Raw genomic sequence first — 22,149 nt, 5'->3', positions numbered from 1 at the left:
GGGGCAGCAGCATATTTACCTTGTCACCCCTGCACCCCCAGGGCCGAGTGTAGTGGCTGGGATGCAGCCCAAGAGAGTGCAAAACCATTCGTGCAGCAAAAAGGAATTAATGTCCACCAACTTTTTGAAGGCCCCTCGGGTGGTTCTTGAACTCTTTGTTGGACAAATGATGAAGTGTCCTTTTCCACCCCACCCCATCCGGCCTCACAAAGGATGCGTGCCCAACCAGGACATGCATGTTCACAGGCACAGGGTCCACACTTGAGGGCTCAGGATGGCTAGAAAAAGAATTGCAGGCTTAAGACTTGCTTCAGGTGTTGGCTAAAAGTCATGATCAAAAGAGGTCCTTGTGGTAATTCCTTGCCAGCCAAAATGGGTTGAACTTTACTGCCTCTGGTTTTATTTACAAACTCATAGGGATTTCAAGTCTCCTGAATTTCTCAACCTATCATCCTCCTCGCATCCCAGTCCAATCCTTCTCCAAGCGCTGTGGTCCTGTGTTGTTGCGAGCTGCTGTTGAGGTATCTCCCAGAAGAGCAGTCTGATAAGCTGCAAAAGCTATACGGTTCAGACACAGACTCCTGGACTGTGGCACGCACAGCCACCTTTCAGCGTCGCTGCTACATGGTTGCCCCTGACAGCAATAATAACAGCAGCTCACATTGTTTCAGCATTTACCGTGTGCCAGGCCTACGCTCCGTTTATATCACCTGTTTGAACTCACTGATCTCTCAGTACCACTTTATAATAATTATGATCCTTGACCTCCCCCCTCCTTTACCGATGGGGAAATTGGGCTCAAATGAAGTAACTGGCTAATATTATACGGCTAGTAGGCGCTACTCTTGGGGTTCAAAATCGGTGTGACTAGTCCCAACGCTTCGGCTCTTTACATGATTCTGCCTCTATATAAATATATATATATATATATAAATAAAACAAAATAAACACCTTCCTCCAAATCTCTTCATGCGATGTGACCAGCAGCATGGCCCCACCTGTTAAGGGTCAAACCTTTCACAATACTGCGGAGAATCGTTCATATGAAAACCAGTGACAAATTCTCGGCAGTTCAGAGGGAAGGGAAGAAGTCGCCCGGCGCGACCTTCTGGCGTACTTCCTTTTACTGGATAATGAGCGTGAAGCAACGTATTGAGTTTCTGGCCCGGACTCCGGCTGCCTGGAAGCTCGGGGCCAATTTGGTGATCTATTTCAGCTGCTGTTCATTTCAGCCCCACCTCCACCCCCGAACGGTGGCTGAACGGATTTCCCTTCCAACAGCCCTTCCTTACTTAGACCTTTTGTCTTTCACTCTGCTTTTTCTTTTTTTGAGATTGCCAGGCTTACTGGGACCTGTGTTCATCAGAAGAGACCTTAAGGTCTTTTTAGAAAGATGGCAGGAGCTCAAACCAGTCACCATTTTACTTTGGCCAGAAGCAATGTCTCATCATCTCAGCCTCGACCCTCAAGGGTACAGCCTCCTTCCCTCTCCCCAGCCACCACTGTCATCTCCTGGAAACGCTGTCAGCTTTCTTCTCCGGGTCCTGAGTCCGGGGCTCGATGTGCCTGCGCCACCGCTACAGGGTGTATGCACTGCTCTGGCTTCTTGATTTGCAGGGTCTTTGTACCCCATAGCAAAGGGATCAGATGCTTCACTATTTCTTCATCTCTTTAGCATTTGTTCCCTCACACATTCTTTCTCACGCAGATCTTCACCAGCTAAAATAATTAAGCTGAATTTTACTTTCTGTAGTTTTACACTTCAAAAAGTTGGTGGAACAGTTCAAAGTAGCAGGAGCGCGGAGACAACCCAAATGCCCATCCATAGAAGAACAGACAAGGAAGCTCTGGTATAGTCACACACAATGGAGTACTATGCATCCCTGAAAAACAGTGATGCAACCAGCAAACACTCCATGACACAGACGGCGCAGGAAAGCAGTCTGTTGCGTGAAGTTAATCGATCACAAAAGGACAAATATTTTCTTGAGTCCACCACTCTAAGGATAGACACCAAGACAAAGGCAGGCTTTTGTTCTCAGTCGTGTAATTTTCTAATCTTGTCTCCCACGCAACAAGGTAGAGAGCTTGCCTAGTGCCCATGAACCGCCTTGATTTGTACATATTAAAAATCACGTCAAGAGAGGGGGCCTGACCTCAGTTGGGGTCATTTTCTGAAGGCAGGGGAAAAGGGAGATGACCACTAATCAAACTGGACTTTACCCTAAACTCTCCTGTCGCAGATTTAAGGAACTGAAATACTCCCTTGGACTTAAGGCTGAAATGCCCAAGTGTGAGAAGAAGCAGATGGCTGCTATCCCAAGATGACCTTGGTTTGGATCTCTTGTTTCGAGGGTGCTGGATGAAAGGTGGCCCAGGACTACCATCTATTTACAATTTTCACATTCTCTTAGCTTTTTTATGACGGGTATTCATCTGGCAGGCATCTGCCTTTGGGCATGAATGTTATAGAAAGTTTTGCCCTCTCTTCAACCCTTGTTGTTCATGTAAACAGAGTCGTTACTTAATCTTTTCATTTGAACAAGTCAATAATGCATGTATTTAGGTCTAAAAAGCTAGCCTAGACACATATAATTTCCTTTTCTCAACAGTGTTTTAAATTCTATATTAATGAATTTAAATTTAAATTTAAATTCTATAAATTGGCTAAATTAATGATGCTATCAATAGAATTATACCCCATGGGAATGATTCATAATGCTATCCAATTAAATTATAGTGATGTCTCTAATGTGAACTAGGAACGTATATAAACCATAAATATACGAGTGGATTTTTGAGCTTGCACTTAATTGTAAACCCTAATCTAAAAACAATTAACATGGCCTTACTTGATACTAACATTCATGAAAAGAACACTGGAAATATGGGTGCTGTAGCCAAGAGTGATGAAGAAATTAGATGGTGCCTGGTTATATGGAAGAATCGCATCTGGGGTCTTAAAGGCTTGTTTTAAAACAAGCAGCCATTTAAGTCAGGTGTCCACTGAGTCTACATGCAAGAGAAACACACCAGCCTGTGTGATCCAAGGATACTAAATAATAAAACTCCAAACCTGGAGGAGGGTAAGGTTTTAGATCTTAAATTGTGAACATCCAGTTTGCAGAAGGCTATGGATGGAAGTGGAAGCCCAAAATACATTTTCAGGGTCCTCACACGGATTAAAGACCCAATGACTCCTTTCTGACCACAGCCCGGGAATGTGGCTAGCCTTAGGGTCAGACAAAGAGAAAAACAACTCATGCAGATGGAGCTAGGTTAAAATGTAACACCGTATCATGGATCTCCCTTTGATCCATTTTAAATTTGTTCTCGTTTTTAATGTTTCCTCCTTTCTTTCCATTGAAAGTTGAAATCAATTTCTGCTTTCCCTTCTTTCCTCTGTTTTATGTTGTCATTGCTATTGTTTTGTTGCTGTTTTATTTCGTTTCTTGTTTTTGTTCTGTATGTTTTTCTATACATAAAAGCCAGGATAGGTAAATCTCTAGAGACAGCGACTGGATGAATAATTTCCTAGGAGCAGGGCAGGGGAAGGCAGGCAAAGGGGACATGGAGCTGACAACGACGACCTCAGGACAAGAGAACATGTTCTAATCTGGACTGTGGTGGTGAGTGTGCACCTCTTCTTGATAGGATTGAATTAATGAGTCGTAGGATAGGTGACTAACATGCAATATGCTTGATTTTTAAAAACTCGTGGGAAAATTCTTTTGTCTTTTAATTCCATTTTCCCCTAACCAACTTTCTGCAGCTCCCTTGCATTTCCCAAATAATAGTTATGACAAGTATTTTGATACACATTCTCCATTTATAACCCTCCTCTGCCCACCCAAATTCAAATACTTTTCCCAGCTTCTGACTCACACACATGCACAAAGAGAAAAAAATGATGCCGGGTCCCGGGCCATCACCATGACTGGTGCAGATTGGACCACTGTGACCCAGGGCTTCCACTGGCTGTTTTTAGAAATAGATCATCAGTCTGTCCTTCCAATGGTCCCATAGCATTGGATACTTTGATCGCCTTTTCCAACACACCCCATTTTTCCTTTGGGGGGGATTAACTTTTGATATAGTCAATGAAGATGCTTCCACCCCTATTAAGCCAAGCAACGAGCACGCAACCACCAGGCCAGTCAGTGCCCTCTCCCTGGAAGGTGTCTCTTGAGTGCTAAATGCCAGCAACTAGACCTGGCGCTTTCAAGCAGTGAGGCCCTGAGGATGCTGCCCATGACTTCAGATCCCAGAGCTGACCTTTCCCTTTATATCGTGGTTCCTGCTTTCAGTTTCTGATTTCATTCTCTAAACGGAATAGCCTCCTCATACATTCCTTTTTGCTCAAGATAGCCAAAATGAATTGTGTTGCTTACAACCAAAAAACCCCAATGAACATATAATTCCCCCTGACTGGCAATTGACCTGGATTATATTTGAGGTTCTCTGGAATCATATGATGACTTTGAATCATAGCAATTGGTGATTCCTGTAGCATGACCTAACATACACAACAGGGCGGTCAAGGCAGGGTTTAGGGGACACACGAGAAGAACAAGAAATACTCAAAAGCTACAGAAGATGGGATAGACGATTTTGTAGTAGGCTAATTACCCTTTCATGGCCAACTATTTTCTGCTTTGAATTTTTTTTGGATCCCATGCATTTTCTGTAATAAAAGGCATACTGAAAATAAGGAAAATCAATTTTTTAAAGGTAATATGGATTTTGATACAATTATGTGGGACACATACGTCCCATGAACACTCTGAAGGTAGGGCTGGTAGTACAAAGCTCCTTTCTTCAGATTCATGCAGTAACACAGGTCCCTTCCAGGTACTGGGATAGCAACTTCCCAAGAAGCATGAGAATCTGAAAATGGTGGTGGGCAATATATGTTCCATGGGCCACGTAAGGGTTAAATTACTGTCTTTTCAACATTCCTTCCCTTCCTTCAGCGTTAGTGCAAGTACTGTATTCTGTACTCCATTAATGTTGAGTCTTGGCCACAAGATTTTCTTTGGACAATGAAATGTGGGTTCCTTAAGAGTATGCCAATCCAGACTGTAGGCCTTTACAGAAAGTCCCCCTGTTTCTGCTCCTCTCCCTAGGGCTTTTAGCACGTTCCCACAAGAAGAACATGTCCTGGGGAGAATGTGTTCCATGAAGCAGAACTGAATCCAGCTCAGACGGAAGCCAAGCTCAGTGTAGATGAACCCTTGACAACCCGCAGAGACCAGCGTGAGGACACACACTTGTCATTGCAAGTGACTGGTATGTCTTAAGATGGGTTTTCGTTTTGCTTTGTTTTGTTATGCAGCATTGTTGTGGGAATAGCTGACTGACCCAGATGTCTGGTGCTATCAGTCAACTTGAAAAAAATCGGTTGCCCCTGAGTTGATTCTGAGTCAGGGTGACCTTGTGTGCCCCAGAGTAGAACTCTGGCTCCATTGGGTTTTCATGGCTAGTTCTCTGAAAGTAGATTCACCACCTCTTTCTTCCGAGGGGCTTCTGAGCAGACGCCATTGCTAGCTTTGTGGCCAGCAGCTGAGCGTGAGGACCTGTTGCACCACCCCGGGACCATACAGTCCAAGTCTACGATGTTCAGATTTGTCCAGGAAGAGGTGGGGTTCATGAAGCCTACCTGCCACTTTGACTTGGTTGGGCGCACAGGCTCTGCAGGGAAGCACCCGGAACTCCTCCGCCTGATACATGGAATAGTCCGTGCTGGCAACGACCAGGGTATCTCCGGGTTTCCAGGACTGCACATTGTCCTCCAGTCTCAGGATGGTGCTGTTCACATTCGTGTCGATGGTGACTGTGAGCTTGGGCCTCACTGGAACCCACAACAGGACAGACTGAGACACAGCCCTTTGCCCCGGGCCAACTTTTGGCTGCCCAACTCGTCCCTCGCCTTCCCTCAATAAGTAAACGTCAGGCTTGCCTATCCAAAACCCCAATCACCGGGCTCACCCCATCCCGGTCTTGTCTGGGTACAGGTTTTTGAAGTCAACAAAAACCCTACCAGAAAAGAGCCATTCATTAGCTCTGGGCACGGGAATTTTCCACTAACTCCTTAGCCAGAGTTAAATGTGGTCTCCTCACCACACCCATTTTGCTCAAGATATAAAACAAATATAGTTCCTCTCAACTATTATTTACAGTAGCCATAAACCTCTCCCACCAAAGAACTCCCCTTGCTAATGACTGCCTTCCCCAGACGGCCCAGGGCCTCAGCCAACAGACTAGCCATTTCCAATCCCTTGTAACAATCACCTCGGGAGCTAGGTTTAAAATAATAGCACCCAAAGAGGCCAAGAGTGGTACGTCTCTGCGGGGAAGGGCAAGGACAAGCCTTGCTCACTGGAGTGCTGGGTGTCTTGGACCAAACCCTTCCCTTCCTGAAAGGCTTGGGGGCAGGGTGGGACTTCCCTGTCCGGCCAGCGCCCAGCACCTTCCCACTTCCCCTGTGTCATGAAAGTGACCCCTGTCCCTGGGAACTTGGCAGGAGCACTGGTCAATGGAGGTGGCTGACCAGCCACCCCCACTTTCTGTGCATGGTTGCCAGCTCAATGCGTGACCCCGGAGCTGTGTTTCAGGCCCCCCAATATAACTGCTTACCAGGCTTGCCGCAAAGGAATCTCACACGGTAGCTGTGGCAGGCTCGCCCTCGGTCGTAGCACGCAAACCTGTAATCCTGGCCTCTTTTGTAGACAACCTCAGTGGTGAGGCTAACTCCATCCGCTGTCGTGGCCTGAGGATGACACCAAAATTATAGAGCACTGTCACTACTTGCTAGGAAGGAGGAAGGCAATGATGAATGCTGTCAACATCGACCCACAAGTCTAAAATTGTCCCTGCTGCTTCAGGCATGATTCACAACAGCCCCAGCTCACGGTCCTCGCTCCGGCCCCTATCGGTTTTGTTATAAGGGAGACACAGACCGGTTAAGTGTCTTGCCGGCGGTTCTCAAGTACTTGATTCTCCAAACCAACGAGGGCCTGGTCCTGCCTTGGTGAGATTTAGTGATGGTGCATCGACAACTTGGTGGCTAGCAGGGGACTTTTTCCCATGTAGACCAGCACCAGCATCAAGAACAGTGGCTGGCATTTCTGTAGCACTCACTCGGCTTGATTCAAGAGTTTCTGCTGACAGAGAAGCTGCAGCGTCCCATGACCCAGGGGTGTCTCAGAAGAAAGGCCCTGTGCCCTGCTTCTGAAAAACCACTCCCTGAGGACCCTGTGGGGGCACAGCTCGCCTCCGACACCCCCGGGGTTCTCCAGAGCCAAGTCCCTCGCAGCAACTGGATAGTTGGTTGCTGAAGTCCAAGCCCCTGGCTCCCCAACGTGGCCGTCACTGGAGTCACCGGGGGGGATTTGTGAAACAATGCTCAGGCTCAGGCCCTATCCGCAGGTCTCCGATTTCATTGTATCCTAAGAGTTTGGACAGTGACACGTAGCATCTCTTATACTGGCTGAGCACAGTCCTTTAAAGGTACAGTGAGACTTGTTCAAGCCAGAACTGTGTAAGGTGGACCGGGAAAATGAAGTCTTTCCCACTAGTAGTAAAAAACCCAAACAACACAAACTGACTGCCATTGGGTCAACTCAGACTCATAGCAACACTAGGACCGGCACAACTGTCCCCATGGGTTTCTGAGACTAACGCTTCATGACAGCCGCAAGCCTCATCTTTCTCTCACGCAGGTCTGAACCACTGACCTTGTAGCCGGCAGCTCAATGCAGAGCCCACCATGCCCCCAGGGCTCCTTTCCATTAATAGAGAACAACAGAGAAGAGGGGAGACTGCGCCCTGACAAAGGTGCGGAACCCCAGAGACCCAGAAAGCAATGCTGCGCTGTCCCGGAGGCTTCCCTGGGCTCTTTCATTCCACCTTCACGGGCAGCAAGTCACGGGCCAGCTGGCGGGGAAACGGACACTCAGAGGAGTAATCTGCCCAACGCCTCAAAGCTAGTAGGTGGCACGGTCCAGATTTGAACCCTGAAGTGTGTGTGTGTGTGTGTGTGTGTGTGAGAGAGAGAGAGAGAGAGAGAGAGAGAGAGAGAGAGCACAGTCATCTCAGGTTCCCAGCCTCCACCCTGACCTGGCACGGAGTAGGGTCTCAGTTGATGGGGCTGTCTCAAGAGCAGACAGACCAGGTAGAGGGCTCAGGGCACCTGCTCAGAGGAGGGGACCGGCCGTTTCCACCGCTGGCCCTCCTGGAGCAGGGTGTGTTCCCCTCAAGACCAGGACTGTCATTCAGACACATGCAATGTAAGCGCCAGGGCAACAGCGGTTGTCTCTTTGGCACAGGGACCGAAGGGACCAGGGTTTGGGAAAATGGAGAGGGATAGTTCAGTCAACCTAAAAATAGCAGGGGAAAATGAAGGAAGGGAGGAGAGTGTGGGGGCCATGTTTGGAACCCAGCAGATAGGCATTGTCAGTGCCTATGTACGAGTTCAGCCATGATTCAAGATGCAGCCCTTTCCTGCAGGTAACACACACACCCACGCTGGCTCGGGGGTCTCCAGAGCAGGCGGAGAGGCAGAGAGCGCAGGCTTGCTCTTAGAGGAAAGTGCCAAGTGTCAGTGAGGTTCAGATGCAGCTCAAGGTCTCTTGAATATCAAGCCAGCTCCTCTGACCTCCCGATGCTCCCCTTGGAAGCCAGCATGCTCCTCAGGAGGCAGCCCTAAAGACAGCACCCAGTGGAGGGGGGCCCGGTTTTAAGGCAGAATATCCAACACTATTTTCAAGGGAACATCTGCTCAGTTCTGCTTCACCCGCCCTTCTCTGTCCAGAAGACTCCATTTGGGCGAAGAAGAGCAAGAAAGGGCTCTGTCAGCAGGCAGGGCAATGGACTGTCGCTTGAAGCAGATACAATTTTATTGTTACTAACGACAATCACAGTTAAGATGTGTTGTGGTTGGTTTCTGACAAGCGGACAGAAGAACTCCCCCATAGGGTTTTCTAGGCTGTAATCTTGAGGGGAGCAGATCACCACAGAGCCATTGGGTAGATTCAAACCACTGAACTCATGGTTAGCAGCCGACGACTTAATCTCGCACCACATCAAACAATAAAATACAGAGTAATAGATGATTACAAACTCAAATCCATTGTCAAGTCTATTGTGGCGCATCTCTTAAATCACACTCACTACCATCGAGTTGGTTCCCACTTACAGCGACCCTATCGGATAGGGTTGAACTCCCCCGGTGTGTTTCCGAGACTGCAACTCTTTATGGAAGAGGAAAGCTGTCTCTTTCTCCCTCAGAGCAGCCAGTGGATTCAAACTGCTGACCTCTACTCACTGCACAGGCAGGGGCCCGATTCTGGCACATCCAAACTCCCTGCCATCGGGTCCACTCTGACTCCTGGAGACCCGAGAGAGAGGATAGAACTGCTCTGTGGGTTTCTGAGACTAACTCTTTACAGGAGTCGACAGTCGCATCCATCTCCTGAGGAGCAGCTGGTGGCTTTGAACTGCAGACCTTGCAGTTAACAGCCCAACTCATAACCCACTACACAACCAACCCGCTAAGGCAGTGGTTCTCAACCTGTGGGTCACGACCCAGTTGTGAAGTAGCAACGAAAATAATTTTATGGTTTTGGGGGGAGGGGGGCAGGCTCACCACAACATGAGGAACTGTATTAAAGGGTCACGGCATTAGGAACGTTGAGACCCACTGCTCTAAGGACATGGGCATTGTAAGGACACTGTAAGGACACTGTAAGGACATTATACTCTAGGGTTTTTAAGGCCATTGTCTTCCCATATGCAGATAGCCACGGCTTCCTCCCAGGGAGCAACTGGTGCCTTTGAACCACTGACTTTTTCGTTAGTAGCTAAAGACTCAACCACTGTGTTCATTGAACAAAAGAGGCTTTCATCAATAGCACTGTATTTAAAAATAGAATAAATGTAATTGTAAAAATAATGGGTCTAACAATTGATGTGTGTATGGATTGGGATAACAGTTGTATGAGCCCCTAATAAAATGTTAAAAAAAAATAATAATAATAATGGGTCTGACACTTCATGCGTTATTGCAATGGCCCACAGTGAGGGAAGAATGATGATCCTGCTTTTGCACACAAAGAAACTGAGACCCTGGAAGTTAAGTCACTGACTGATATCCAGGGCTGGGACCAGGGCCCTGCAAGCGAAGAGCCCAGAGTGCAACATTTAAGGAGGCACTCACTCTCAGTGCAGTGTAAGTGTAGACGTGGCGCCTGAGAGTCAGTGTTTCCTTAAAAGTCGTGCCCTGGGCGCTTCCTCATTTGTCTGGCTCTTGGTCCTGAGCCACTGAGCTAGGATGCAAACACAGAGATTCCTCTGGCTTCAAAATGCATTTTCTTAAGCAGCTTACCCTCCAGCCCCTGTACCAGCTGCTGTCAGGGGTACAAAGACGACCAGGTGTGCAGAGACACATCTAAGGGTTGGCAGGGCCTGGGCACCCCTTGGGAGCAGAGGTGTCAATGGACAGCTGTCTTCTCCATCGCTGGCTAGGAGAGATTGTTGAGCCATTTAAAACTCCTTGCCTTGGGCGCTATTTTCCATAGATACACCTTGTCTGGTGTGGTCTCACCCCCAAGGGGATCTAGTGCCCCTCCGAGTGGTGAAGGCTCAGCTGAAGGAGTGAGTTACAGAGAAGGAAGTCTGAAGCCAGTCTGCTTCAGGGGGAGTCCCTGGGTACCTGGGTTACCTGGGTACAGTTGCCTCTGGCCTGTGGCATAGGGCATTCTTCAACAGCAAGCCCCCCACAGAGACCTTAGGGCTATGGGGTTGATACCTGTATATCAATGGGCCGGTTGCAGATTTTCCCTGGGTGAGCTGCCCGGAGATCTGAGATTTTCTCCCCACCTTTGGTATAGGACACTCTGTCATGGTGGAACCACTCCGTCCACTCCACATCTAGGCAGAAAGCAAAGAGCATGGTCACTCGGGAAGGGTCCATGGGAGCAAGCCATCTTCCTGAAGCACCCTTAGCACAATGCATGGTGATGTCATCTGTGTCCTGTTGCACCTGGCTGTGGGGACAGGTGGCTTGTAAACACAATCAGCCAATGCCCCAACCTTTTCATGAAAACCAGTTGTCCTGGCGTCGACCCCAATACATGGCGATCCTGTATGTGTCACCGTAGGGCTGAACTCCATCGGGTTGTTAATGGCTGTCTCTCCTCCCCAGGTGTTCTTACATGGTGCCTCTGGCTGGGCTCGAACTTCCCACCTTTTGGTTAATGGCTGAGTGTGCTAACCATTTGCACAGCCTGGGGACTCCCTTGAATTCTCGGTATGTTTACTCTAACTATAAAGGCAAATATGCAAACAAACAAAAAAAGCGGATAGAAGGATTCCATCTGTGAAACCATCATCCAAGACCTGCCTCTGGGGATGCTGTTTCTGCACCAATTATGTGTGAGCTGCATGAAGGCATGGACCACATCCTCATCATAACTACAAGGAGGCTTCAAACAGCTGTGGGGAAATGAACGGAATTAAAAGATGTCTCCCGTTCTCTGCCATTACCCAGCTCTTAAAAGACATTCTATGCTACAACATCCACATTCCCACCCAGCTGTTTCATGGAAACTCAAATCTCAATAAGGGAGAAGCATCCTTTTAGATAGCTGCTCCCCAAGGTGGCTCGACAAATGGAAAACAGCTTTCATTGCTAATTCAATTGCCTGTGTGACCCTGAAGGGGTCATATTGGTGCATGTAGGGAATGGAGGACACTCAGTGGTAGAATGCCCGCTTTCCAGAAGGGAGCCCCCAGTTTCACTCCCACCCGGAGCAGCTCCCTGCTTCCTGTCAGTAGCTTGCGTGTTGCTAGGATGCCGGACGAGGCTCAGGGGAGCTCTGCGATTGCAATGGACTGGAGAGAAAAGCCTGGTCTCGATCTCTAAATCTCAGCCAAAGGAAGTTTTATGGGTCCCGGTGGTCCAGTCTCCACCCTCGGGGGCATCGTGGCCACCCACTCTCACTCTACAATGCATTACCACCTTATTGGAGAACATTATCGAAGGTGCACGCTTGGGAAGCACTGCGCTGTTCATCATGTTGTTTGGAGTTGCCACGAGTCAGGTGCGGGGCGCAACTCAGTGGCAGTGAGCAACTTGTGCAAGAGCTTAAGCCTTGAAGTGCAGTGGCGGCAACCCCTGGCCCGTCCCCCACAGCCAGGTCTGACCCAGATCCCTTGCTCCTTACCTTGAACCCACTCGCTGGACGAGGAAACATTGAAGAGCTCCCCGTGCTCCGTCAGGAACAGCTTGGACACCCGGGCGGCCGCGGAGCCATGGTGTCCTGTTGGGGAAAGCAGAAGCTCAGGGCCTGGGGGGGATCCCTCAACTCAACGGGGTGCAATTCTAGGGGCAAGGAAGACTCCCCTACACTCAGATCTGGAGAATGCACCAGAAAGTGGATTCAGCCAGGGAACTGCAGGTGCAGTTAGGTAAAAAATGTCGCGCCCTATCATTTGCTCTCCCTTAGGAACCATTTGAGTTTGTTCCAGTTTTTAATATTTTCTGCTTTCTTTTGGATAGAGGTTTTTCTCTGTCTGACTTTGTTTATCTTGTTAGGCATTTGTTTGTTTCTTTTTAAATGCTTTTCGGTAGATGCGATCCAGGACATGTAAATCTGTAGAGACCGTCACTGGACGAATGGCTCCTTGAAGGTGTGGCAGGGGAGCTTGGTGGGAGATGGGGAGCTAATCACGATGCCTACAAGAATGAAGACATGGTTCTAAAATGGATTGTGGCGATGGCTGCACCACTCTCGTTGGCGTGACCGCACTACTGCATCGTCTGGGAATCCCACGCCAATGAAACTGCCGGGAGGTAAAGTTCCAGGCAATCTGTTCCACTTGAGAAGCTAAGGGCCACCCTTTCTTTGGTTTCGGTTTGGAAGGGTTAGCTGCACTGACTGCGCAGTCAATTCCGGGGTTTGGAGCCCCATCCTTTCTCATTCATTCTTCCCAGCGGCTCCTCCCACGGCCCTCACTGGGCAGAGGAGATGGGGCACCGCTGTGTGGTCCTGACAAAGGCCCGCCCAGAGTGTCTTTTCAGCTCCCAATACTGGCAGGACCGGCACTGGCTCTGGCCCAGGTTGCCTCTTCTTTCCTACGTCAATAATTCATTTCAAAGAAGGCGATGAAGACTCCTTTGAAAATGAAAGTGGTATCTCAAGGGATTGCCACGATTCGGTATTGACCTTTGCCACCTCTACGGCATGTGTTCAGCTGGGTGTTGGGAAATGGGGCAGCCGTGTTTGGAGGGCAGTGGGGCATTCAGAAAGGGCCCGCTTCTCATGTTCACAGCGGGGCTGGAGCGAGTAAGGGCTCCCACCAGCCATTTGTTACCGTGATATTCAATATGGTCTTCAACGGAAGAGGAGGGACTTCCTTTCACAGTGAGGAAACTCCACGGGTGTCTGAAACAACACAAAAACAACACCAACACAGCAAGTCCCTCATGCGTCCGAATCTGAACAGCTGGCAGAGCTGACCCAGAGCGCCCAAGGGTCTTCGGCTCCTGTTGTCTGGTGAGAAGCCGGTCATGCCCACTTCTCTTCCAGAGAAACAAGAGCCGCTCTCTCTGTAAGCCCTGGCCCGAGCGGTCTGGCTGCCTGGCTTGCTGGGTGTATGCCTATTTGAGCCTCATTGACTGCATGATGGCAGTAGACAGGGCATGAGTCACAAACAAACAAACAAGCCGGCAGACTTATCCTGCCACCTGCCAGGCTCAATTATCACCCGAAGCAAGTGTTCCGGCTCCCTTTGGAAAACGCGCTCCACGACAGGAAGGTTATTTCTCTCATGCCCAGCATCCCTGGAGGCGAGTTCGAGGGAAATGCCAGAGGCTCGTGTGACAACCCTGGGCACTCGCGTGGAGCCCTGGAAAGGGACCTCTCTGCCTCTTCAAGGGGAAGGGAGGCTTCTGATTTTTTAAACATGGATGCCCATGTCTTTCCTCCATTAAAATAAGCATATGTGTGTGTGTGTGTGCGTGTGCGTGTTACTGCACCCATTTTTGTCATTCTCATGGCCCCTAATACAGCCTCTGTTCGACTATGGGGGTTTCCGTAGTGTTTTGCCCACTCCTCCATTATATACCATCATTTTTGCTTTGCTCTCTCTTACTGAAAATAATTGTTAGTGGATAGCTTTAACTGAGATTTGGTATTTGACTGTGTTGTGCTCTTGCTTAACATCCTTCAATGGCTCCCCATTGCCCCTTGGATGAAGACTGAGCTCCTTGGCACAGAGAACAAGGCCCTCCTGTGCCCATCTCCCCAACCACATCTCTCACCTCGTTTGCTAGCATACCCCACTGCTGCCTGCATGTCACCCGCTCCTTCAGAACAGCCACCGTACTTCCCGGGGCTTTGAAGCTGCTGGTTGATCTGCGAGGGATCCTACTCACCCACATCATCACCTGCATGCCTGCACTGATGCTCCAATTGAGTTTCTAGCCTTGGGTCCCTTCCCTTGGGAGCTCACTCTACCCAGTCTAGCTTACTGGATGCCCCAGTGTCAAACTTGGCTCAATATCTGCCCCATAACTATTGATGGAGAACCGAGGGCACAGATTCTAAGTCTCAGCTCTTCTGCTGAGTTTAGATGCTTTGAGCTTATCACTCAAAGTGTGTCGCTATGCAAACAAGAAAGGAAACTCTGGTTGCATTCCGCTGCTAACCAAAATGTGCGTGGTTTCGACCCACCAGTCGCCCTGCAGGAGAAAAGCCTTCAAGGTCTGCTCCCGTAAAGATTCCAGCCCAGGAAAGCCTTTGGGAAAGTTCTCTTCTATCCTATAAAGTTGCTATGAGTCAGAAGTGACGCCATGGTGCACAGTCCCAAGCTATAAAGAAGAGACAAGAATGTCATTGCTGCTCGCCTATCTATGCTCCACGTGTGGAGGCCTGTGACGTGGCAGGCACCAGACCTTCTCGTGATCCCTGGTTCATAAGGAAACTGTCCTTGCTTACACCTAGGAAGTGCATGTTGAGTGCCAGGCACTGTAGCAAGTATTGTGAGTAATTTACCACCTGTATTCCTCTCAACAATCCTTTGAGACAGTCCCTGACATAGATAACCTTGTTGCTCCGATGCAGGAACTACTCAGAGGACAAGCCACTTGCCTGAGGTCATACCTGGTAGGAAGATGCAGCCCAGACTCAAAATCAGGCAGCTGGCCACAGATCAGGGGCCCTTAACTACCACCTTCGTCTGTCAAGGCTTCAAGGAGCCAGTGCCCCTACATTCTCCCTAGCTCAGTCACTGGGTTTTCTAAAGCAAGAAGTGCAGGTTTCCTTAGTTCTCGCTCACAAAGAAGCCTTACAATGTCCACAGCGCCTTGTTCCTTTGGCTGCTTGGGCTTCCTGCAGCCCTGGACTGTTGGCAAAGGTGCCCTGGATCCTGGGGAGTCCATCCCTTTCCTAGGACGTTCTGGGTGGCTAGGAGCATGGCTTTGATCAGAGCCCAGAAAAGGTCCTGCCCTGCCCACATCTTGCCCATGATCTTGGGAACCTCAGGGAGGGGTGGCCCAAACTCCAAACAACCACAAGACCGATCATCTCTACTTTCCACTGAGCTGAGACCTGATTGAACAAGATAAGAAGGTGCAGTTACTGGGAGCCAAGAAGAGTGCTCTTGGTGCAATGTGTGTGCAAGCCAACTAGAGGCACGATGCTACCCTCTCAGCAAGTGAAGCCCACATTGGAGCACGGAGGAGAGTCTTCTCATCGGGTCTCTGACTGGCCAGAGGTGCTTAGCATCACTTCCAAATAAATGTCAGCGATTCCCCAAGCCACAGCATGACCAGCGATGCTACCTGTCTTCACCAAAGGGTAACTGGCTGCATTAGCTACACACCTGAGACTGGCTCTTGTATACAGTAGATGCTCTATTAGCATTTTTAAGTGGGGAATAAATAATAATGAGTTGAAGTCCAAATCAAACTCACTGCCATGGAATTGATTCTAACGCTTCGTGATGCTATAGGACAGAACAGACCCGCCCCTGTGGGTTTCCCAGACGGTAACTTTTTACAGGATCAGAAAGCCTCCTACCCCCTCTCCCTTGCTCGGAGAGGATGTGGTTTCGAATTGATGACCTTTTGGATCAGAGTCCAGTGCATAAACCCTATGTCACCAGGGCTACTTGTGATGGGATGAATGGGTTGGTGTCAATAGAGACAGTTTGCTTTGGAATAAATTTGTCAAGAAAAACAGGTCTTCAAACGGTCACATACGGTACTACCATCAGCTCCAGTAATTCCCGTCCTAGATCTGAGTGGGTTTCAAAAAGTCCATGGAATTAAAAAGCCATGGCATCTTCCCACAAACGTTTGGAAGCGCTCAACTCTCTCTTGCCAGACAACGAAATGACCTGAATGCAGAAGCTTAATCAGATGCTTGTCCACCCATTTTAGTTGTAATGTATCCACAACAGCCAAATGGTGGCAGTAACAGAAGTGCCCGCCCACAGATGAATGGATAAACAAAGTGGTACACACGGGCAGGGCAACATCACACAGCCATGGAGAAGTCCATGCTGACACATGCTGGGACTGTAGGAACAGGGGAAGCCTTACGCTGAATGAAGTCAGTCGGATACAAAAGGGTCAATATTGTATAACCCTGCATTCTAGAGAGTTATTTGAACTATCTCAACAAAGGCAGCACAGAGAGGCCACAGTCTACTAGTGATGACAGGGGTGGGTGCAGATAGGGGGTCTTTGCTAGGAGAGTTCTGGTAGGGTAGAGAAAAAAGTTGGGGCAATACAAGAGTAAGTCAAAAGTGTTGCCATGAAGGTTCCAGTTCATACGTTTATTCCGTACAGGACATGTCTAGATTTGTCCCTGTGATCACTGAACAAGTACACTCAGTCAACCACACAAGGAGTGCCCCAGCCTCATGAGCTTGACCTTCAAAAGAGGTCCAAGGACAATGTCACATCTGCTGGACCAGGTAAATTCAAAGCAGAGGTTAGCTCAGAAGATTTTGGATTCATCTTGATAAATGTTTTGGAAGGACATGGGATGATCCCGAGGGTTTTTTGACGAAAACGTTTTAACATCGTGGAAATCCGCATCGGCGAGAAAAAGGTCAGAAAAGTTGCACTGGGAACGTTTTCTGTCCCCACAGTGATACCTGTAAGGGCTGTCCTACAGGGATTTCCTCAGAAAGCCGCACCCTGCCCATGCTGCAACCGCGGTCTTACCCCTTCAGGCTTCTTTCTGTTCCCCAAACTCAAAGACCGTTGAAAGGAACACAAGCTAAGTCTCCAGAAGCTGCCCCAACTGCCGCTTTGACATGGCATAAATCAAAGACCGCGGGGCCACCAGGTCCCTGCCACTACACGAGAGGGTTACCAGTGGGCTGCTAAGCACCAGGTCAGCAGTTCGAAATCTCCAGCTGCTTCGAGGGACAGAGACAGCGCTTTCTATTCCCAGAAAGAGGTGTCGCCCTGGAAACCCACAGGGCAGTTGTACCCTGTCCTGTAGGGTCGGTATGTGTTGGCCTCAACCTGATGGCAGTGAGTTATAAAATCAGAGCGTGATAAACCAAGGGAATTCCTCGAGGCAGGGGCAGAGGGATGGACACACTGCTTTCAGGAGTGCAGACGGCAGCCATGTCGATAAACAGTGGCTTCGCGTTTTCATTGTTTTTGGTTTAATAAAGGTTCCTGTTTGTAGCAATCCTTTGGGGTAGGCAGTGGTCAAGGCTGCACAGCACGGTGGATGTAATTAAGGTCTCTGACTCGCACATTTAAAAATGGGTGGTAAAATGTCAAACTTGACCACAATAAAAATGAAACTGTTTAGAACACGTGTTTGTTTTTTTTAAGTGACCCATCAACTCAACTTACTGCCATCCAGTTGCTATTGGCTCCCTGCGACCCCGTAGGACAGGGTAGACCTGCCCCTGTGAGTTTCCAGAGCTGTCACTCTTTTTTTTTTTTACTTTTTCCCACAGACTGTCATGGTGAGGACTGGCTTTCAATAGACCGTGGCAAGAGAGCTCCTCTGCTATGTGCGAAACCCCAACCCAGAAGCAGGTCATCTACCGACCCCAGTCCAGGAGGACTGTAACTCTTAGCAGGAGTAGACAGCCTGGTCTCTCTCCCTTGGGGCAGGTGGTGATTTTGAATGGATGCCCTTGTCCTTACCAGTTTAGCACATGACTCCTACCTCGCTGGGGTTCCCAAGTCATCCAATAGGGGAGGGGGGGATCTTTTTTAAATGCTAAAAAGAAGGAGAAGTCTCCTTTTAGGAATAAGGTCCTTGGCTCCTTCCAGCATCTGAGGGCCTACCATTCCTTGGCGATCTCCGTCTTGGCACCGATCTTCCCCAGGCCCTAGGAGTCTCGGGGCAGAAACCCTGGGTCCAAAGGTCTCGCTTTGCTCCTGGCTTTTCTGTATTGTCAATTAGGTAGTCCCTCCCTGCTCAGCTGGCTTCTCTTTCTTTGAATCTCTTGTCAGCGGAAAGGTGAGAATCAAGTCAGGAGGCGGGAGTTGGAGCCCGAGTGGGACTTGCGTTCACAGAAGCCAGGATTGACAGCGCATCACAAAATGAAGGGCAATGCGGCTATCAAAAGTATAGCGTCTGGGGTCTTAAAGGCTTGAAGGTAATCAAGTGGTCATCAAGCTCAGAAGCAACAAAGTCCACATGGAAGAAGCACACCAGCCTATGCAACCACGAGGTGTCGAAGGGATCAGGTGTAAGGCATCATCAGAACAAAAAATCTTACCATAGTGAATGATGGGGGGAGTGCGGAGTGGAGATCCAAAGCCCATTAGTAGGCCACTGGAGATCCCCTTGCAGAGGGGTCTCGGGGAGGAGACGAGCCAGTCAGGGTGCGATGTAACAATGATGAGAAATACAACTTTCCTCTAGTTCCTAAATGTTTCCTCCCCGCTCCCACTACCATGACTCGAATTCGACCTTGCAAGTCTGGCTAGACTGGATGATGTACACTGGTACAGATAGGAACTGAAAATCCAGGGAATCCAGGGCAGATGAGCCCTACAGGACCAGTGGTGTGAGTGGCGATACTGGGAGGGTAGAGGGAGAGTGGGTAGGAAAGAGGGAACCGATTACAAGGAACTGTGTGTGACCTCCTCCCTGGGGGACAGACAACGGAAAAGTGGGTGAAGGGAGACGTCGGGCAGGGCAAGATATGACAAAATACCAATTTATAAACTATCAAGGGCTCATGAGGGAGGGGGGAGCGGGGAGGGAGGGGAAAAATGAGGACCTAATGTTGGGGGTTTGACTGGAGAGAAAATGTTTTGAGAATGATGTACAAATGTGCTTTACACAATTGATGTGTGTATGGATTGCGATAACAGTTGTATGAGCCCCTAATAAAATGTTTAAAAAAAAAAGAAGGGCAGTGACATTAGAGGGCACAACGGAGGGCAGCTGCACATTACTGGGAATCATGGCCTAGCCCGGGAGACACATCCTCCTGGGAGACACAATACAAGCCCCTCCATGACAAAGCCCCAAACATGTCTGATGCAGAGGGTATGTCTGCTTCCTCCGTGGCCATCACGTGGAGCCGTGTTGCCAAGAGGAAGAGAAAAACTGTTGCTGTGGAGTGGACTCCAGCTCGTGGAAAGTCCCTGTGTGCCCCAGGGAAACCGAGCCTCATAGGGTTTCCAATGGCTAATTTTCCAGAAGCAGATCACTAGCCCTCCTTCTGAGGCACCGCTTGCTGGAGCTAAATTTCCATCTGGCCGCAGCAGCCGGGCACCTTCACTGTTGCACCACGCAGAGACTCAAAGGAAGAGAGACAGGGAAGGCTGGTTCCAGGCGGCACAGGCTGCTTCTGTGCTCTGGAGCTTGGGGAGGAGGGAGGGCGGGAGGTACCTGAATCCCAGGTGGAGGAAGTGTTTGCTGCCCAGTCTGGTCATCGCCTTCCTGGCCGTGTCTTCCAGGTTTCTAGACCCTTCATCGTTCACCGCGACAGAAAGGATCCTGCCTTCAGGCACCGAGTTCAGATACTGCACCAGACGTTCGCTCTCTTTCTTGGACCTATACGTGTCAAACCTAGAAAGGGCAGGGAGAGGGAATTCTAACAGTCCCAGTAGTCGCTGCAAAAGACAGCCGCATGCCTGTCGTGCCGGCAACAACTTCCCTCCCTCCAAAGATCCCAATGGTTGTGGCTCTTCAAGGAGAAAGGCTTTTATTGTAACAAGAAACGATCACCCCAAACTTCGCACATGAAGTTCACCCCCTCTCATTGACACAAAATGTCAATAAAATACCAAGTTTTTAAAAGATACCATACCACTAGTAAGCAGAATTTCCAAGGACACTCCATTTATAAAGATCCCAATTCTCCCCTAAGGTTAAGTATACATATTTTTTGTAATTACAATGGAAACTCCAAATAATTGTGTCTTGGAAGCTAACAAACCAAATGGTTCTCAAACGAGTCTAGAAAACGGAGCCAGCATGGACAGCCAAGAACAGTTTGGCAAGGAACACACCGGTGGTGGTATGGGCGATGGCTGCATAAGACGCTTCTGAGTTCTCAAACTGGGTTTCAACTGTTTGTACAATCTGGTCCCCTCCTGCGTACGCACCCTCATCCTCCCCTTCTGCTCCCCGGAATTGTCTTCTGCAGACCAAGCATGTCTCGGTGCTCGGCGACCACACCACCTATCCACTCGTGCCTTCCTCATCTCCACTCTCACGGCCCTCCGGCCATGCTGACTCACAGCGGCCCGAGAGGACAGGGTAGAACTGCCTCCGGGGGCTCCCGAGACGGTCCCTCGGGTTTCCTTTTCATCCTATGTGTCCAGTCTGCGTGCTGAGCAAATAATCTGGGAGCTGGATCACATGGAGCAAAAAACACACAGGATGGAGATTGTAGGATGTTATTAATAACCTGTGATACTTTGCTTACTAAAAGGGAAGATAATTAGCAGCACTTACTGATAAAGAACAAAGATTACAGTATATATTACACCTCAATATAACAATAAGGAAAACAACTGTAACTCTCTGTTGGAGTAGAAACCTCGCCTTTGTCCCTCAGAGAGGCCGTCGTTCCGAACTGTGGTTCTTGTGGATCCCAGTGCAGTGTGTAACCAGGACACCGCCAGGGCTCCCTCCTTCCCGCATACCACCCCCTTTCCACGCCACCAAGTCCTCACGGCCTTTCCCAAGCAGTGCAGCTCCCACTCATGCAGGGAATATGGACTGTGTGTGCGTGTGCGTCTGTGTGTGTGTGTGTGTGGAGAGAGAGAGACAGGGAGACAGCACCCTGGTGACATAGTGGCATAGGGGCGATGTGTTAGGCTGCTAACAACAAGGTCAGCCATTTGAACCTAGCAACCATTCCATGGTAATAATTTTACAGTCTTTCAAACGGAATCATAGTGACTGCAATATATTTTATGTATATATGTACTTTTGTGTATGTATAAATATGCATGTATGCAAATGTGAATGAATATATATGTATGTGTGTATAAGTATGCAAAAGTGCATATATATACATATATGGATATATGAGGGGTATCCAAAAAAACCTGATGTGATATGAGGAGAATAGTGTATTTGGAGTTTGTTCCACCAGGTCAGACTGTTAATCAAGCTTTCTATTTAGAGGTTCTGAAAAGATTGCATAACAGTGTGCAACCAAAAAATGGCCTACTTTGTAGCAGACGGGGGACTGGTTTTGCCACCATGACAATGCACCTGCTCATGCAGCCATCTCAGTGTGTCAGTTTGGGGCAAACAATAGTATGCCTCTCTTGCCCCACACACCTGACTCACCTGACCTCGCTTTGTGTGACTGCTTTTTGTTTCCACCAATGAAGAGGGACATGAAAGGCCAATGACTTGACAATGTAGAAGAGGTTAAAAAGGGAAAAGAAAAAACAAGGGAGGTGCAAACAGGTGAGTTTGAAACACGTTTCCAAGAGTAGAATCACAGATTTGACCAGTGTATTGAGTGCAATGGAGAGTACTTTGAAGGTGATAAGGTCGTTTTGTAAAAATATTTAAATACATAGCTTTGAAAAGAAATTCTGATTTTTTGGGGGGTACCCCCTGGTATGTATGTATGTGCATATCAGTATGCATATGTATTCATATGTGTGTGTGTGTGTGTGTGTGT

General features: G+C 48.8%; 1 protein-coding gene across 3 annotated transcripts in view; it reads right to left on the bottom strand.

Annotated features, from left to right (window-relative positions):
- LOC101644790 (cell migration inducing hyaluronidase 1) overlaps positions 1-22,149 on the bottom strand; it is a 163,953-nt gene that overhangs the window by 44,559 nt on the left and 97,245 nt on the right. For 2 of the 3 annotated variants that reach the window (XM_030884489.2, XM_045286392.1), the window contains exons 6-11: positions 19,890-20,069; positions 13,375-13,445; positions 12,225-12,320; positions 10,808-10,929; positions 6,637-6,769; positions 5,660-5,851 (exon numbers count right to left, since the gene is read on the bottom strand). In XM_030884489.2, coding sequence (XP_030740349.1) covers positions 5,660-5,851; positions 6,637-6,769; positions 10,808-10,929; positions 12,225-12,320; positions 13,375-13,445; positions 19,890-20,069 — 794 coding nt within the window. The remainder of the gene's footprint in view (positions 1-5,659; positions 5,852-6,636; positions 6,770-10,807; positions 10,930-12,224; positions 12,321-13,374; positions 13,446-19,889; positions 20,070-22,149) is intronic. The other variant, XM_045286393.1, reaches the window with a different exon arrangement.

This window comes from Echinops telfairi, unplaced genomic scaffold (genome assembly GCF_000313985.2).
Source record: "Echinops telfairi isolate 266 unplaced genomic scaffold, ASM31398v2 ScPeMD7_7;HRSCAF=31, whole genome shotgun sequence".
Taxonomy (NCBI): domain Eukaryota; kingdom Metazoa; phylum Chordata; class Mammalia; order Afrosoricida; family Tenrecidae; genus Echinops; species Echinops telfairi.
The sequence above is the reverse complement of the archived record's forward strand: the minus strand, read 5'-3'. Positions and strand labels throughout refer to the sequence as shown.